Here is a 17986-nt window from a genome sequence, read left to right as displayed (position 1 = left end):
ATATGCAAACATAATTGCCCTCCTCAATGAGAATGTCAGCATCATGAAAGACACTTTGTTTTGCTCTCTGCTGTATTCCCAGTGCTTAGAGCAGAGCCTTTGATAGTTTAGCATGAAACTGCTGCCCAAAGAAAGCATAGTAGAACATGCATTTAGCCTAGCATAAATGGGAAATACCATGCTCAAAATGACCAATACTACTAGACATGGCTAACCACTGCAAATATGTGCCAGCCTAACTTAGTAAAACTGCATGGCCTAAAGGTGATATGAATATATTAGATAGTGTAGAGCATCAAATTATAATAGAGTAGCAGTAGCTTTGAGCAAATAGGAATGCAGTTTACCCACATGAGGATCAATCAGATGACTCATGTACCGTGATTTTATCCCTTTGAGCATTTTTGACTGAACTGGCTGTTACCAGCTAATTAGTAGGTCGATTTCTTCCACTTTCTCTCTCTCTCATAACCACAAGTCATAAACATCTTCAGCCTATAGAAGATCCTGTGGCGGCTGGATTTTATTCTGGGTTATTCCTGTTAAGACCACATATCTACTCTCCCCTTTTCAGTATGATATGAAAATATTCATAATGAGGTGCATCTTAAGGTGGGTTGAAAGTATGATTTGACCATGTCTCAATCCACAAATCTGTATCTTCCCCCTTCTGCGGTTACTCTGGGCAGGCAGCAAGTTCCCCACAATTGCCTCCATGCCAGGGTGGGCCAAGGCATCACCAGGTAAGTGTGTGGCAAGACCCTCTACCTCTGAGAGTAACGCTGAATGTATAATGTAGGGCGACATCCAAGAAAATTTTTGAAGAAATTGCGAAGGAACATACTAGAGTTCAAATTCCATTTCTTCTAAATACTAGCTAGCTGACTATGGGTAAATTACTTATCTCCTCTCTGTCATGGTTTCCTCATTTCTAAATCAGGGATAAATATTCTCTCTCTCTCATAGTGTCATTATGAAGATCAAAGTAATATTTATAAATTATTTAGATCAGTGCCTGGCAAAGGGTGAGAGATAAGCAAGTATTTCTTAAATTACATGATTACACTTTCTTTCCACCATATATGGAATCCATACTTCAATGACATCTTCTAGTATGCCATTGAAAAAGTTATAGTTTTAGAAATTAATGATTAGGTCATCTACTTAAAAAACTCAATATTTAATTATTCAAGTTAATAAAATACTGTATGAATTAGCATAAAATATTATTTTCCTATAGATTGTTTTATTTTGTAATTAACATATAGTTATAGTATCTTTGGCATATATTTCATTTATGGTTGGAGAAGATACTATGCACCTTAACTCACAGTCCTTGTGTTGGCAAAACAAAATGTGTGGAGTTGGGCTGCAACAGGAGCTAGAGTTTTGAAGATCAAGAAGGACTGTGCAAATATAATAAGGATTGGTTATGAGGTTGTGAGATTATTCAATGAACATAGAAAAACACTGTCCCTTGTGTCAGTTTGGTAATGTCAGATTCAGCAAGTCATAAGTAACACGACTTTTACAACATTAACTCACTAGGAGATTTGTTAAACCAGCAAAAGGTGTTATGAATGATAGAGAATGTTACATTATAGGCACTTTTCAAGGAGGATACTTTAAGTATCTTTGCTTGATAAGGACAAACAAGAGAATCCATCACAAGGCAAAAAGTTTATTACTTTTCAAGAAAGCTGGATGGTCTCTGCATATGCTCAGGCCCTATTTGTTGAAGTTTAAAGAACCTTAAATCAAAACAGTACCCTATGACACCAACCCAGGTGATCAATGAAATGGTCTTGGTGGGACAGAGAACAAAGAGGGAAATTTAACACCAAAATATTTATAATTGGACAAACTGTATTTAACAAGAGGGATGAAAAGACTCTAAACTGTTAAACAACAAAGACTAGATTATCCCAAATACTTTTATTTACTGCAAATGAGTTTCATTCAAAATGGAATTTAAAAAATTGAAAAGGCAATAAGACTATTGTTATTTCAAGATATTTCTTGGGCCTCATGAAAAAGTCAAAGTGGAATGAAGACTGATTATTATATTTATCTTGCTAGTTACCTGTATAAAATCTTATTAAAAAATTCCCCCTAGTCTCCTAAGCACCCCTGATTTCACTTGGTTTATTAAAATGCTAACTAATTTTGTTTTCAGCCAAATCAAGGCACAATTAACTTGGCAGGTATATGCATATGTAAATAATGATAACTTTTAAACTTAAACATACATTTAAAAATTATCAGCTGGTAAAATTATTTTGAAAACTGTTTCTATCTAGTTAGTCCCACTTTTAAGAGTTCTCTACATAGTTGTACCACCTGACAATTTCCTATACTTTTCACATTTCTCCTATAAAAATAGGTTACTTAGCTTTGGGTTGCAGTGCTAAATACAATCATTTTAACTTATTTTTATTTTAAGCAGATTGCCCTCAAAGCTGTTAATTAATTAAGCTTAATATTAAAAATAAGAATTCTACTTACATGTTTACTTGGTTGGAGCGAAAATAATAAGTCTCTGTTGACAAATAGCTTTGTTTTTTGCATGTGAATGCCAGTCAGGCATATGCAATGAATGCTATGGTCTCTTAAAGGTTTGACTGCTCTTGTAAAAACTATAATCCTAAATAGGTTCATTTAATATTATTTAAGCCGTATACATAAAGTTTAACATTATATCCTAAATGATACAAATTTATAAATTGTCATTTTCATTTATTCAGTTTTTGCAAATAGTGCACTATAAAATTAACCCTCCAAGGAAGAAATAATCATATATTTATGATATTAGATGTAATTTCTACAGTAACCTTTAAAATTCAAAAACAAGCAAAAAATTTGCAAGGTTATTAGTATCTATTTGGAGCAAAGGCCTTTGTAACTAATTTGTTTCCTTTTTTAATAAAGACAAGTAAAATTAAAAAAAATAGATTATAGGATTAAATGAACTTTCATCATATCTAAATATGCAAAAAAAAGTGAAGCAAAATTGTCTTTATCAGGTAAATCTCTTTGTTTTGCATTCTTATACTAAATATAGAAGTAAATTTTTTTTCTGGTAGAAGAATCTGTTATTTTCTACTAAAATATAACAGAACTTGATTTTTCCAAATTCATCTGTTGCTCACAAAAAGAAGAGAAATTTGGAGAAAGTAAGTAAAGCCCTGTCTTGGAATAAACAGGGAATCTTTCTGATGACAAAGTTGAAAAGAAATCTACTCATTCATTCATTCAACAAACGTGTATTGAGGGCCTTTTACATGGCCAGCATGTTTCTACTAAACAGAACAAAGTGCCTTCCCTCATGAGCTGTATTCTAGTTGTGGGGTTAGGAAGAGGTGAAACCGTCAGTAAACAAAGAAATATGTGAGGAGGATGCTAAGGGCCATAAAGGAAAAAGATGCAGGGTAAGGGGGCTAAAAAACATTGATAGGAAGGTCATTAGAATAGACACCTGCAGGAAGCAAGGGAGAAGAAGTTAGAAAGCTATCTGGGGAAGAGCATTCCAGGCAGTGTGTTCAAGCCTGGAGGTTGATTATGCTTGGCACATCCAAGGTACAGCAAGGACCAGAGTTGCTGGACCAAAGTGAGGGAGGGAAAGAGGGTAAAGAGATGAGGACAGAAAATCAGCAGGCAGTAAGCAGCTCATATAAGATCTCAAAGGCCATGTAAAGACTTTGGTCTCCTAGCTAAGACAAATGAGAAGCCATAGGGAAGACTGAGCAAAGCAGTGAAGACAGCTGATGCACATGTTAAAAGGGGAAGTCTGGCTGCACTGAGGAGCAGGGAGGCCCGTAAGTAGTTATTTAATAGTTGGAGCAGAAAATGGTAGCATGGACCAGAGCAGTAGCAGTGGAGGTAGAGAAAGGACTGTGGGGTGTGAGAAAAAGAGCAGAATCAAAGATGCCTCCAAAGTTTTAGTCTGGACATGAAAGAAGAAGTGTGAAAGAAGAAGCAGGCTTGGAGAAGAAAACTGGGTTTGTTATTAAATGTGTTAGAGTTGACTCTGCCTTTAGATAACCAGTGGAGATGTGAGTTGGCAGTTTGCTGTACCCTCTGGAGATCAGAGTAGAGGTGAGGCTAGAGATATGTATTTGGGAGATATCCACACAGAAAGGGTATTTAAGACCTCAAGAGTAGATGTGATCATATATTGGGAAGAGCAAGTCTGAGGACTAAGCCCCGGGCCAATCCTACATTAGGAAGTTGGGAGAAGAAGAAAAACCAACATCCCAGATGGAGGAGCTTAAACCAGGTGACTGTGGTGTCCAGGAAGCCAAGGAAAGAAGCGTTTCGAAGGACGGAAGTGGGCAACAGTGTCTGCTCACTGACAGATGATGGGTCAAGCAAGATGAAGACTAAGAACTGACCAATGAATTTGACAATGGGGAGGTCACTGATCTTCAAAAGAGTTATACAATTGGAGAGGTGATAAAGAAAGCCTAACTGGAATGGGTTCAAAGAAAAGGTAAGGACAGGAATTGGAAACAGCAAGCATGGACACGCTTTCAAGGATTTTTGCTAGAAAGGAGAGAAAGAAATAGAGCAAATGCTGTAGGCAAATGTTAAGTCAAGAAATACATTTTTCTCTTTCTCTTTTTTATTTTTAAAGATGGAAGATATTACAATGTGTATGGATTTGATGTAATGATCCAGCAGAGAGGTGAAAAACTGATGATGTGAAAGGAGGAGCAATCCTTAAAATGGAAACTTCAAACATGGTATACCTATGGTGTTTCCACTGGGATAGAGCAATTAACCTTTTGTCTGGGGAAGCAGATATATTCATATTATTTTTTCTTCTTTATATAAATGCTTACAAAAATTGTTACATATGCATTCTTTTAAGAAAAATATTTTTAATACAACCATAATAGAATGATTGAGAAGTAAATGGTTGGGTTGGGTTTGTCTTTCCTTTTCTCCCTGTCTTCTGTAATTCATCTCTATATATTGTGAACACTTTTGTGGCCCTAAATTTCTATGAAAGTGATCAGCTAAAAAAAATCCATGCTTTTGGGTTAATGACAGTGCGTTTATCCTCCAGCAGTATTTTAAATTAAAATATTCTAGGTTAAAATGACATGAAGAATATGCTTCAAAATAATCCAGTTGGCCCTAAGATAAACCACGGACTATAGTTAAGAGTAAATTATAAAAATGTGCTGTCATCAATTGCAACAAATGTTCCACATCAATGCAAATGCAAGGTGTTAATGATGGGGTTGTAAATGGGAATCCTGTATTTTATGCGTGATTTTTCTGTAAACCCTCAACTCCTCTAATAAAGGAAAAAAAAATAATCCAGTTGGAGAAGGAGAAAGTTTGAGTGGGGACAGAGATAAAAGAAGTTAGCTGTGAACTGATAATTTATGACGGTGTGTGATAGGCACATGGCATTCCTTGTATCATTCTCTCTGCTTCTGTAGGCATTTGAAAATTTCCATAATACAAAGTTAAAAAATTAAAAGAAACATAGGGTTAATACCATGCTTAACCCAAAAGAATCTAGTATATGGTGACATTTCAGAGAATTTGGTAATAGGTGAAGGAGCCATTTGGAACCACAGGAATCTTTCTGGAATTCTTCCATTCCTATCAGCTACTTGACTTTTGAGCATATACTGTAGGCATAGATGATTCTTTAACTAATCAGAAGATATTTCAGTTGCTTTAAGACAATTAATTTGGATGCCTATTCTTGCAAATAATTGGGAAGACTGGATTTTTGGTTTTTAATGGAACTTGGTTTCTTTTAAGTGTCCTTAATCTTAAATATATTCATAAGTACTTCAGAAAGGTCTTATGCTATGGACTATCTTTTGAGATAAAGTAACACTACAGTCACAAAACAACACTACTCTGGTTGACTGTTATTTTAAAAGTGGAAATGGTTGATTATACACAGAAAGTGACATTTCATTTTAATAATGCTGTAGGCAAATGTGAAGTCAAGAAATAAATTTTTCTCTTTGTCTTTTTTATTTTTATTTTTAAAGATGGGAGATATTACAAAGTGGTATATGTTACCACTTTTTAAAGAAATGGTAATTTCTGAAATTTGTTATTCATATTGCTATATAAAAATTTAGGTAACAAAGGTTTTCAATCTTTCAAAATTAGAAAATGTGGAAACAACAGTTTTGCTACATTAACTCTTTAAATATTAACCAGCTAGGTATTCTTCAGTGTTTTGCAGTTACTCATTAACCATTTTATACTTTTATTGTTTCTCTAGTTGGTAATTTCCACCAGGGAACCTTGAAAAACAAACTCCAAAGCCTTTTCCTAGATCAGAAATGTTCAGATTTTGTTACTAACATCCTCCCTACTCAGTATATATTTGTTGTTAGGAGTCCATTATGTATTTGAGGCCTATACATTCTACTTCAAAAATTAAAGTTATGTTATTCTTGTACGTTTTACGGTTTTTTTTGTACGGCTTTATTGCCTTCAACGTTTCCTTGGTGTAAACTACTGAGCAAGGGAACACGGTTTCCTTTGTAACTGATACCTAAATTTCTATTCTGCTTTAAGCATCTAATTTGTACTGTGAAGACATATAATTTTAGACTTGTAGCTATATAGCAAAAGTACAACAGTTTATGCTGATCTCTAATTTTCTGAGTTGTACTGGCTATAATTTAAATTTTTTGCATGTTTTAACTACAATGCAAACCAGTGTACATCAGAAACCTTTGCATATTGACAGAGACTGGGAATAAGATGGCTTGTTCTGATTTCAGATAAGCACTCCCTTTTCACAACTGCAGGTGCAAGGAGGCCTATTCATAATATTTGCTTCAAATCATTTGTATTCACTTGATGGGCAAACAATGCTATCACATGAGAATTTGACTAATCTACAAAATATACTGCATAAAACAATATATTATCATTATTAGACACATCTAGAGGTAAGTAGGATTTTTTCCTTTGCATATGTATTGAGTACGAAATATACTGTTAACACAAGCCTATCATTTTACTATTGTATGTGTACATGTTTGCTAGATCTAGAAAAACATGTCACCTGTTCTTGAATAGAATGGGATTATGCTTGCAGAAAATCTGCTGCAACAAATGCATCATAGTGAATGCTACTTTTTCCTTTGCCTTGAATTTCATGTTTTGAAATCAACATATAAGCCACAAAATAACCACAAGATAAAAATTTACTGTAATTGCCCCTATTTTACATAAATGGGTAAATCTCCCTGACACAAACACAGGCAACAATTAAGTGGAGCTAGTTGGGTGTTTCCATTTTAAGCCCTTCTTTACAAAGTTATGATTTGAGTGTTTTAATTAGCTTCAGGCAGAATCTTGGCACTTCAATTTAAAGTGTAGGAGTAAATTTTAAGTATACAAAGCAACTGCAATTATTAAGCAAAGAAAGGCTCTGATAGAGTTTAAAGACTCAATGACCACTAAACACAGATAAGGTCAAATTAAATAAAAAGAAAGAAAGATAGATGATAGATAGATAGATAGATAGATAGATAGATAGATAGATAGATAGATATATGGATAGATATCATGGCAATAACCACTGCATTGGGAAAAATAAATGTTTGATCTATATTTAAAACCAGTAAGAACTCATCCTAAATGGATGATTATCACCCTTGCTTGTATATTTTACTTTTGTTCATGATCCAATGGTACCACATTATGTTTGCATATAATTCAAAAGTCCCAAATATCTCATACACTATTCCACTTGAGCTTCCCTTTGTGATTTAGGGAGAGAAGGTATTGTCCCCATTTTACAAATGAGAATAAACTTTATAAAGAGGTAAACTTCCGAATCTATGGTAATTCTGACCAAAACGGCATGTCTGAACTGAAAGCCATTAATTCCGGTCAAGGGTTCGTTCGCTTCAGTCTCAGGGACTGATCTCTGTGAGGGATCAATTACCTAGGAAAGTTTAAACATACAAACAAACAACAATAACAAAAACCCCAAAACCCAAAACAAACAAGCAAAACACCTGAAAGATGGTGACTTAAAACAAGAATATACATGCCTCCTGTTTGCTTAATTCATTCAGGCTGAGCAGTATGGTAGAAGAAACTTGTAAGCTGCATCCTTTTGTGTTGTGGACTTAAAAAAATGAGAGCCAATTCATTCACAACCTTGAGTCAGATGCAAGACAGTGTTTAGTGGTTCCAAATACTAGACAGATGAAGAGCAAATTCCGTACAGATATCTCAAGCATTGACTGAACTCCCTAAATTGGGTTCTGCAAATAAGACCTTCCTTCCAAACTTCCATTTTATTACTGCTTCCCCAACCCAGGAGCAAAGAACAGTGTCTTCTCGTATAATTAGTTATTGCTGTCAGTCCAGGGCGGAAGTGCTTGACACCTGGCCTCCCTGGGCTGCTTGAAAAGGCGGACTCTGCCATACAACTGCGCTTCTGAAGTTCCCAGGACAGACCGAGGTTGACACCGGCTACTTACTTGGCCCGGATGTTCTGGCCAGGCAGATTTCAATGCCAGCCCAGAGACCTTTGGAGAAGAAAAGAGGGGGGAAACAAAAACAAACAAACAACAAAAACAATCAATCAAACAAAAACCACTTACCACTTTGGCCCAGTCCAAGAACCACTGAAAACACCCAGGTTCCCCGGAGAACCGAGGCAGGACCTCGCCGGCAGTTTTGCAGGCAGACCAATGCGAAAGTAAAAAAAGCCAGGGCCGAGCCGCACATAATGCAAAGCAGCCAGCACCACGCTCGCCGCCTCGCTTCTTTCCCAGCGCGCGCTTGCGCCTCCGGGGCGCACCTCCGGGCCCGCGAGCCGAGACTCGCTAGGACGTTACCCGCAGGCCCGGCGGGCGGATCCCGCAGCTCCTAGCAATCGGTGCAGGTACGCGGGCCCCGGCACCGCTCGGCATCTCAGGGCCCGCGCGACCCTCCCAGCTCGGCCCGGCGGCCCCCGCTGTCTCCGCGTGAAGCACCTCCTCAGACTGCCTATGGCCCTCGGCCGCGACGCGAGCGAGGACTCGGCAGCCGGCTCCCGGACAAAGAAAAGAGCTTTTGTTTCTCTCCAGGCGCTGGGGCTTCTGCTGCATAAATCAGCTTAGCAAAGAGCCAAACACAATCAAACCCAAACAAAGCCCGAAGCCGGGGGGAAATACCACCCTAAAGTACATTCACTGGGTGATGCTTCATCTGTGGGAGGGGACGCCGGTGAGGCCGAAGGGGAAAAGGTCGATGGCGCATCAGTCAGCGCGAGCTTCTTCCACAGGTGGGCAGGGAGGGCAACTGCACAGAGTTGCAGTTTTGCAGCCTCCTCAGCCGAGCAGCGGGCAAAGACGAGGCGGCGACGTCCTGGCTGGCTAGGGAGGAAGCTCGGGGTGCCAGCAGCCAGGGGAGGCGGCTCCCGGAGCGCCCTAGAAGCGCCCGCCGGCGCTCGCCGGCACAGCGCGAGGCATCGCAGCTCACTGCTTGGCCTGGAGTGGAGGGGACGGCCGTGAGCGCGGGTGGGGAGGTTCCGCAGGGGTGCTGGAGCCCGGCCTCGCGGGGCGGGGGTTTTGTGCCCTCGTCCTTTTGACCCCAGTGCACGGTCCCGCCGCCCAGGGCCCCCGCAGCTGGCGCGCTCTGGGGCGCACTGGGCGAGGATGCTAGGGAGGTGAGGCTGGCGACGGGTGGGGGAGGGGTGGTCCTATCCCGGCACCCCGGGGGTCTTCGGACCGACGGGTAGCTGGGCGCGCTCGGGACCGCGAGTTGCTAGGAAACCGCCCCACGCTACTCAGAGCTTTGCCCCGGCGGCCGGCAGGCGCGGCGACGGCCCAGGCGGCAGCAGCAGCAGCAGCAGCAGCAACAGCTCGAGCAGCGTGGGCGGGACATTGGTGAGGCATGAAGTCACCGCGGCCCACACTCGCTCTTTGTTTTGCTCACTCTGGCTCTTTTTAACCCCCTTGGCTCTGATAGTTGCCATTCCCATCGTTCGCAACAACTCCTCATGTGTAGCCGCGCAACAGGAATCGCGAGCCGGGTTCTCTTTCCCTCTCTTCCCGGAATCTTTGCACCCTATCGCTCGCCTAACTGGTATGGAGACTCGCTCAGCACGAGTGGCAGCTGCATGCAAACCTCAGCCTCTCACCCCCGCGCAGTGCGCTCCTTTGTTCGGAGATACTCCCTGCCCCGCATCTGCAGCATACAAAGTAGAGTCTAGGGGTCTCTCCCCGTCCCCAACACCCTCTGCTCCGAGGGAGCGCGCTCCCCACTTTGCTTGCAGAGTTAGGAATTCGCCCTCTGCCCCAACCCAAGGCCGTCCGGCGTCTCCCCAGGAGATTTGGGCGAGTCTGCAGGGGCTGTACCCCGAGCTGCTGGCGAAACTTCTCGCGGCTCCTGTACTCGGAGCCTTGGCGATGAGCTGGACAGCCCTGCTTTCCTTCTCCGGTCTGGAGGTGGCCTTGGGCTTTTGCTAGGTACAGTGCGTGTTCTGACCTTAAGCGAAACCTTCCCAATAAACGGAACAAAGACGTTACAGACTGCGGCGGAGCGGGGAGAGAGAAGCTAAAGAGAGGAGGTGGGAGGACGCTGCTGCTTGCTTTCAGCCGAGACATTTAGGTGCAAAGCGGGGAATGGGTGTTCTGCTGGGCAACTGGTGGGAAAGCAGCCTGCCTCCTCCGGTTCTGTCACTACCACGCTAGGCCGCGGGAGGGAACCCCGCCCCCCACCCGGGACCGAACACCACCACCTGGTGTCTTCTCTTTGTCCTCTAGGGGCAGCAGTGGTTGCAAAGTTTGACCTTTCTTCCCTCCACCAGCAGCTTAGCCGACCTCTTTAATAGAGCACTCGCCTCTTAGCAGTTATCAGACCGGTCCAGCCAGGTGAAAGTGAAATATGCGGGAATTTCCTTCCTTCTTTCTTGTTTAATCGTTTCCGTCTCCACATTTGGAGTGAAAAATCAAGTAGGAGGCTCTCTTTTTCTTTCTGTTTTCTAATTGTTAATTGAGCGAATGGAAAGTACCTGGTTAATTAACCACAGCATCCAAAACTCCCCCATTTCAGGTGTGGACTGCACATTGGGGCCCACAGAATTAGCTAAGCAAACCAGGAACCCAGTTGGAAAATTAAAAGTGCCCAGGATCTACGAATCAGATCCTTTAGAAAGGTCAAATGCATGATCCAAACCTTAAAACTTGACACTTGTAAACACAATTACACTACAGGCAATGTACTGTAAATAGACAGGATTAAATCCAGCTCCAGTTCATTATTTATTTTCTTTACTTAGTTCCATGTTTGAGCAGCTGTGCTTTTGTATTGGTGGCCTTAAAATGAAGGGCCTGGAAAGTGGCTAGGATGGGATGAGGACCAGACACTAGGACCACTAGATGAACACATTCCAGCTCTGATTAGGGATTCTTCCTTTGGGCAGCATTTATGTTTTCCAGAGATTATTTCACAGACCTCAGGAACACAGCTACCCTTGAGATAGTGCAGTGCTGCAATAAAGAAAAAAGTTAAACCACACTCCCCAGGAGGAAATGTTTGTTAATCCACTAAACATTATTATGTCAGAGTTTCATGACATACGTTAAAATTGAACTCTCGATGCTGGATTTGAAATGACAATGACAGTATTAAATAGAATATAGAGAAATACTAATGGATGTACTTTTGTAATATTGATGAGGTATGCATTAATTTTTGTGACTCTATTTTGTTAGGTGCTGATGTAGTCCATATACTAAGCCAGACCACCTGTGCAGCAAGAGGAATACGATGAAGCTTATAAATCTGTTTCAGAAAGTTTTGAAGCCCTTCAGAAAGAAAGATTTCTACATTTTGTTTCAAGAGACCTGTGTAGATGTATGTCAAGATACCAGTTTTATAGAGTTAGTGAAGCACATCTCCATTTATTACCACTTCCCAGTTGTTAAAAGTTTAGTTCTGGCATAGAAATAAAATAAGACTGAATATCCTTGATGTGAGACTGTAATCCTTGCAAGTTATTTACAAATTACTTGTATAATTTGGCCAACATTTAGATAAAAGTGAATTCTACTGAAACCCAGAAAATCACCTGTGGGGTTTTCTTACCATAAATGTAAATAGCGGCTCTGGAACAAGTTTGCTTCTTTCCAATAAATATTAGTAGTAACCGCAATGCATCTTTTTTCCTGTAAGAAGATATACAGGAATATTGTGAAGTAATTCATTATTGTCATCTTCTTCATATTACCTGAGAGATTCTAACACAGAAAAAAGAGATGTTCCAAAAGATCGTGACTTGATTAATTCCTCTTTAAAAAAAAAAAAATAAATTCATACTCTGGTGTCTCGCTTTGAAATTTCTGACAGCTAATTTTTCATCATTTGCGGTAATGAGAGTAAATGGAATTCACAGATAGTCTAAAAATAACATTTTAGCTCTTAATTTCAGCCTTCTCATCAAATTCTTCAAGTTTCTAATAAGTTGTAAAATTAGATGCACTAACTTTCTTCCCTACTCCTTAAACTTTTATTTATCACTATTTGGGTTTATGGCAATAAATAAATAAGTTATAGGCAGATAGCAGGCATGAGAGAGACATCTGAGAGACTGCTCCTTTAAGTATAGAGACTTTAACTAGATTTTGCTCAAATGACTTTATAGCTGTAGCTAAAACCATATTCACATTTTAATGTTATATTTTTTCTGAAATCGGGATCAGAGATATTCAATAGGTTTTGAGTGGATAGTTTCAAATTGTCTATGAGATTGTTTCATCTGTATCTTATAGGAAATGATGAATGGTGAGGCCAGTGGGATATATCACTGTGATTGACATCTAACTTCTTCCCATGAGAAAGAGCAGAAGACACTGGAAGGAACTTTTCACTGAAGCATTACATAATGTAATGTTTCTCATACTCTGGACTGAAGACAGCCTTGCAACAGAGCTATGCTTGAGTGATTCCTTCATTAGCTCTAATTCCTTAGCTCTATTCCCCAGATTCTGAATTAGGAGATGAGGTATGGTGCCCAACAACCTGCATTTTCACAAGCTCCTCAGATGATTCATATACACACTAAAGTTTAAGAATTCCTGCAATAATGGGTTAACACAGAGGCTTCTGTAACGTTCTCCTGAGTGCTTGTTGACAGACTCCAGTGTCAGGTACATTTCCAAAGAAAAACAAACTGCTGGAGCAAATGTCTCTTCACAAAATATTCTGTGGATGATTAATTGTATGAGATGTTAATGTTTTCTGAAATAAGACTTGGATAATTAAATTACGGAAATGCTAGGTTAAAGTTAAACAAATTCCTTTACTGGAGGAATTTCCAGAAACTTAAATAGGTCAACATACAGTTGGATTCTCAAAGGGATAACCCTTTATTCAGAGAATATCTCACAGACTAATTTTCCATGAAGCACACTGCTGATCTTGTCTCATTTGACAAATGTGGAAACTTGAGACCCATTTAATGTCTTCAAGGAAGTTACTGAGCAGGGTTGAATCAGAGCTCTGATTCTTTGTGATCACCTCATGTCAGTGACAACTTTTGGTTTCAGATAACAGAATCACGCTCTGATTGTCATAAGTAAAAATGAAATTTATTGGAAGCTTGCAGATTAAGCAAGAGGCTGGGAAACCAGGATTAAATAGGCCTGAAACCAAGGGAGTTATAAGCAGAAGAGGGAGTGGCCACACACAAGAAACAGCGTTCTAACCATCCTGTCATCTTTAAGCCACTTGCTTAAGATTCAGAATCCTGGTTGGGAACATCTAATTTTCTGCAACTAAGTCACATACTAGTACTCTGGCTTTCTGGGGGTGGAGAGAGGGGAGGAGGAACTCCTGCTTTGGACGGAAAGTATAACACTTGTTTCCCAACATGATGAAACAAAATTGTTTCAGGTTGATGAACAGAGCCCCTTAATGCCCAAAGTAAATGCTCATTACTAGTGAGTGTATCCTGGCTTCCACTGGCTACCTGCTTTGCAATATGATTGGATTTGTGATAATTATACAGCTTTTAATTTTGCTACACTTCCCTCCAGCAGATGCTTTGTTTTTGGCCATATTATTTATCTTCAGGGATGCTGTTGAATGAAACATTTTATTTGTAGCAAGTCTAATCCTAGTTTTCTGTTTTTCTTTTATAGCATGTAGCAACCTTATGTTTAGGCTTTAGCACATTATCAGAATGATCATGGGGATGTGATAATATTTAAATTAATTTTGTAGCTTTGTGAAATTCCTTGCTGACCAAATCTGTAGTAGAAGCTATAATGACCTTCTCATGTCCCTCCAGTCTCACACAGCTTCAAGTGCTAGGGAATGAACACTTTTGGAAGCTGTCTCCATTGAGGACTGACCTGACGGGAAGTGATGAAAAATGCCCCAGCTCTCTTCTCCTCATGTAGAATCGCTTTGGACCTTGTGTTCTACACTAGTATTTCTCGCACTATTTTTGGATCAGTTTTTAAAACTCCATCATGCATTGCTTCTATAAAAAATATATAATTTTAAAATTACTAAAAACTGGATGTTGCAAAAATGTCAAATTGCCATAAAAGTTTCTAAGTGTTTACTTTTAACTTTTGGGTTTTTTGTCCTGGACTAGTCTCAAACAACTTAAGGACTGATACTGTCTCACATAACATTTTGAGTAATACTGGGCTCCATTTCCCCAAGCTCTTCTGTAAGTGTGAGTTCTAGTTGCCCACTTTACAACTGGATTCAAACATATGCTGCATTGGCATTCTTTCCCTCTCTCATTTGCCTAATGACTGGTATTTTCTTATCTCAGGGTCCTCTTTTGGAGGTACCTAAACAAAGACAAGTAAGAAATGTTGCTGGAAATTAAATCTCTTGTGTCCAGCATGTGTGAACTTGCATTCTATGATTGTCTAACTTTAAAGCAACCCAAAGAAGAAAAGTACTAGGGATTTGGAGATTGGAAAACTAAACTTGAATTTGCTACTTAAGAGCTATAGAATCATAGGCACATTATTTAACTTGTCCAAGTCTCAGTTTACTCATTTTTTGTAAAGACATTAAAATAACTACCAAATATGACTATCATGAGAATCAAAGGGGAGACATGCTAGAATCCACCATATATTATCCCGAGGGCTTTTGCAATAGCAACTTGGAATATTTTAATTTCACAACATAAACAACATTGAAAACACACGAATATTTATTTCAAGACATGCATATTGGCATAAAAATAACGTTAGATATCATTGGCTTTGTTGAATACAGAATTTTCCTTTTCTGGTAACTATACAATTTTTTTACCCACATTAAGAGATGTAGTGAGTATGTCTTTATATAGAAGGCTATAATCCTAGCATTCTTTATGACATTCTAGTTTTATGTCTCCTTAATCAAACAAAATTGTTCCACAATCTTTTCAGCCTGAAGTCATCCTTGTACAGTTTGATATACGACCCTGTGAAAGCTTCATTTAATTGTATGTGACAGGGACCATATAGTTCATTCTGCCTTTTATTTCAAATTTAACATGTTTGAAGTTATAAGTATCCAGGAAGGTAATAAGGTGCATTAAGTTTTTAATGTTATTGCTTTATTGCTCAATACTCTAAATGTACAGCAATGCTTAGGACCCACAGTGGGATCTCCCAAACAGAGGTATCAGTGGACATTGTAAAGACATTCCACAATCGACATAGTTCATCTGTGGAGCCACTGTGGTATGTGCACTGAGTTGCACATGATTACACAGCCGAAGGCCCTTCTGAATGTCAATAACTCAGAGGGAGCCCACGACTAAAATTCTTCCCCTCAGCATTTTCTCATGATCACATAGCCTCTGGAGAGTGAAGTCACTGCAAAATTTAAATTATTCTAATCAAATTCACATGGAATTTTCACACTTGGAATACTGCCATTCCAAGCCCCCTTCTTGAATTTCGAAATTACTTCATGTTTCACCTTGAAGAATGTGACCTTTGAACATGTAGGAAATTCTTGGTGAGTTGGGCACATTAAATCAACTTCAACATTCATTTAATAAATATGTAAATAATTATTGAACATTGACTATGTGTAAAATGATGAGTCTTGTGGAAAAGAGTAACATCAATAAAACCCAGTCTCTTTTCTCAAAGATGTTAAAATCTGCTTTTAAATTAACATATATTACTAGCAAAGGTGACTGCTTTGGTAAATAAGATGGCTCAGAAATAAGTACCAATGACAGTAATAATTTAATATAGCTAAAACGTGCTTCATAGATCAATAAAGAGGGGAGAAATCATTCAATAAAGGGTGCTGGGACAATTATACCTATTTGGAAAAAGAAACAACATTAATTTAAAAACTTACATTATTCCAAAATACATTCATGATGGATTAAAGGACTTAATATAAAACCAGGAGACTAGATACATTAATATTTTTCTGGCATTGGTAGTAAGATCTTTCTAAATGTAAAAGTAATTGGATAAATTTCAAAAGAACAAATCAATAAATTTGATGATGAATTATTTTAAACCATAGCCATTTATAAATATTGCAGTAAAGGATAAAAATCTTTACCATATAACATGCTCTTAAAAATGGATAAGAAAACAGTAAGTCTACAAAAGATTAGTATGCAGAGTACCAGCATATGATTCAGGGGTAGGAGATACAAATGCTTAAAAACAAATGGGAAAAATTTAGCTTCACTATTTGTCAAAAAATGCTAATTAAAAAAAAAAAAAAAACATACCATTTTTACTCTGGTATCAAACACTCCAAGACATAAAAATGACAATACTCAATGCTAGCAACAGAGGGTTGAAATAAGAACTCATTTATGGGAGAATGGTGAATTGGCTCCAACTTATAGTTGGCAACATGTAGGAAAATTTTTAAAATATTTAAAATACTCATTCCATTTCTGAGAATTTAATCCTCTGAAGATTTAGAAATATAAGAAAATATTTATAAAGATGTTCATTTCAGCATGATATATAATTGCCATAAAAATGGCACCAATATGTTAGGTTACTCTAACCCTTTTCAAACCAATGTAGCAGAGATTATCAAGTTTTAAGTATGCCTTAAGAATCATCATCCCCTTTTACAGACATATGTGGCATAATCCCTGTTACCAAAACACAGAGAGATTGAGTTGCTTGAAGAGAGCCAACAGACAAGCTCTGTCACCTTTGTTTAAGAATCATAGCCAACCTGAGGTCACCTGCAGGAAGGGAGCAGGGAGAATAAATATCCCTACTTCATTCTTTGCCCATTCTCTAATTTCCTGTCAAGCCACGCCCATTGGCCAAACCATCCCAGTGAGACCAGTAGAACCGCAGCTGGCATCTAGAAGGGCTGGCATCTCCAGACAGAGAGCACAGTGGAGAGGGAGGCTGGTGGGGCCACCAAAAGACACCACTGACCCTAGGATGGTGTTCTAGTTTGCTAATGCTGCCGGAATGCAAAATACCAGAAATGGATTGGCTTTTATAAAAGGGGGTTTATTTGGTTACACAGTTACAGTCTTAAGGCCATAAAGTGTCCAAGGTAAGTAACCAACAATCGGGTACCTTCACTGGAAGATGGCCAATGGTGTGCGGAAAACCTCTGTTAGCTGGGAAGGCACATGGCTGGTGTCTGCTCCAAAGTTCTGGTTTCAAAATGGCTTTCTCCAGTTCCTCAAAAATGTCACTCTTAGTTGCACTTGGGGTATTTGTCCTCTCTCAGCTTCTCCGGAGCAAGAGTCTGCTTTCAACAGCCATCTTCAAACCATCTCTCATCTGCAGCTCCTGTACTTTCTTCAAAGTGTCCCTCTTCACTGTAGCTCCTCTTCAAAATGTCACTCACAGCTGCACTGAGTTCCCTCTGTCCGTCAGCTCGTTTATATGGCTCCAGTGACTCAACTTAGACCCACCCAGAATGGGCGGAACAACACCTCCATGGAAATTATCCAATCAGAGTCCTCACCCACAGTTGGGTGGGGCAAATCTCCATGGAAACACTCAAAGAATTCCAATCT

At 39.3% G+C, this 17986-nt stretch overlaps 2 protein-coding genes across 2 annotated transcripts in view; one reads left to right on the top strand and one right to left on the bottom strand.

The window, feature by feature from the left end:
- The window catches only part of ITGB8 (integrin subunit beta 8), a 90898-nt gene extending 82141 nt beyond the window's left edge, over positions 1-8757 (bottom strand). The window contains exon 1 of the mRNA XM_037836870.1: positions 8610-8757. Coding sequence (XP_037692798.1) covers positions 8610-8736 — 127 coding nt within the window. The 5' untranslated portion in view covers positions 8737-8757. The remainder of the gene's footprint in view (positions 1-8609) is intronic.
- A 432-nt stretch (positions 8758-9189) lies between these two features.
- LOC119535440 lies at positions 9190-11967 on the top strand. Its single transcript, XM_037837792.1, has 5 exons — positions 9190-9216; positions 9275-9509; positions 9664-10460; positions 10758-10865; positions 11709-11967. The coding sequence occupies exons 1-3, from the start codon at positions 9190-9192 to the stop codon at positions 10458-10460; spliced, it is 1059 nt and encodes a 352-aa protein (XP_037693720.1). The 3' UTR covers positions 10758-10865; positions 11709-11967.
- Positions 11968-17986: the final 6019 nt, after the last annotated feature.

This window comes from Choloepus didactylus, chromosome 5 (assembly GCF_015220235.1).
Source record: "Choloepus didactylus isolate mChoDid1 chromosome 5, mChoDid1.pri, whole genome shotgun sequence".
In the NCBI taxonomy this organism is placed as follows: domain Eukaryota; kingdom Metazoa; phylum Chordata; class Mammalia; order Pilosa; family Megalonychidae; genus Choloepus; species Choloepus didactylus.
The sequence above is the reverse complement of the archived record's forward strand: the minus strand, read 5'-3'. Positions and strand labels throughout refer to the sequence as shown.

Bases quoted from the DNA above. Each gene is read 5' to 3' on its own strand.
- LOC119535440 (XM_037837792.1), top strand. From the start codon at position 9,190: ATGCTTCATCTGTGGGAGGGGACGCCG. The intron at 9,217-9,274 runs GTGAGGCCGAAG...CTTCTTCCACAG, and splicing joins ATCTGTGGGAGGGGACGCCG to GTGGGCAGGGAGGGCAACTG. The intron at 9,510-9,663 runs GTGGGGAGGTTC...TAGGGAGGTGAG, and splicing joins GGGGACGGCCGTGAGCGCGG to GCTGGCGACGGGTGGGGGAG.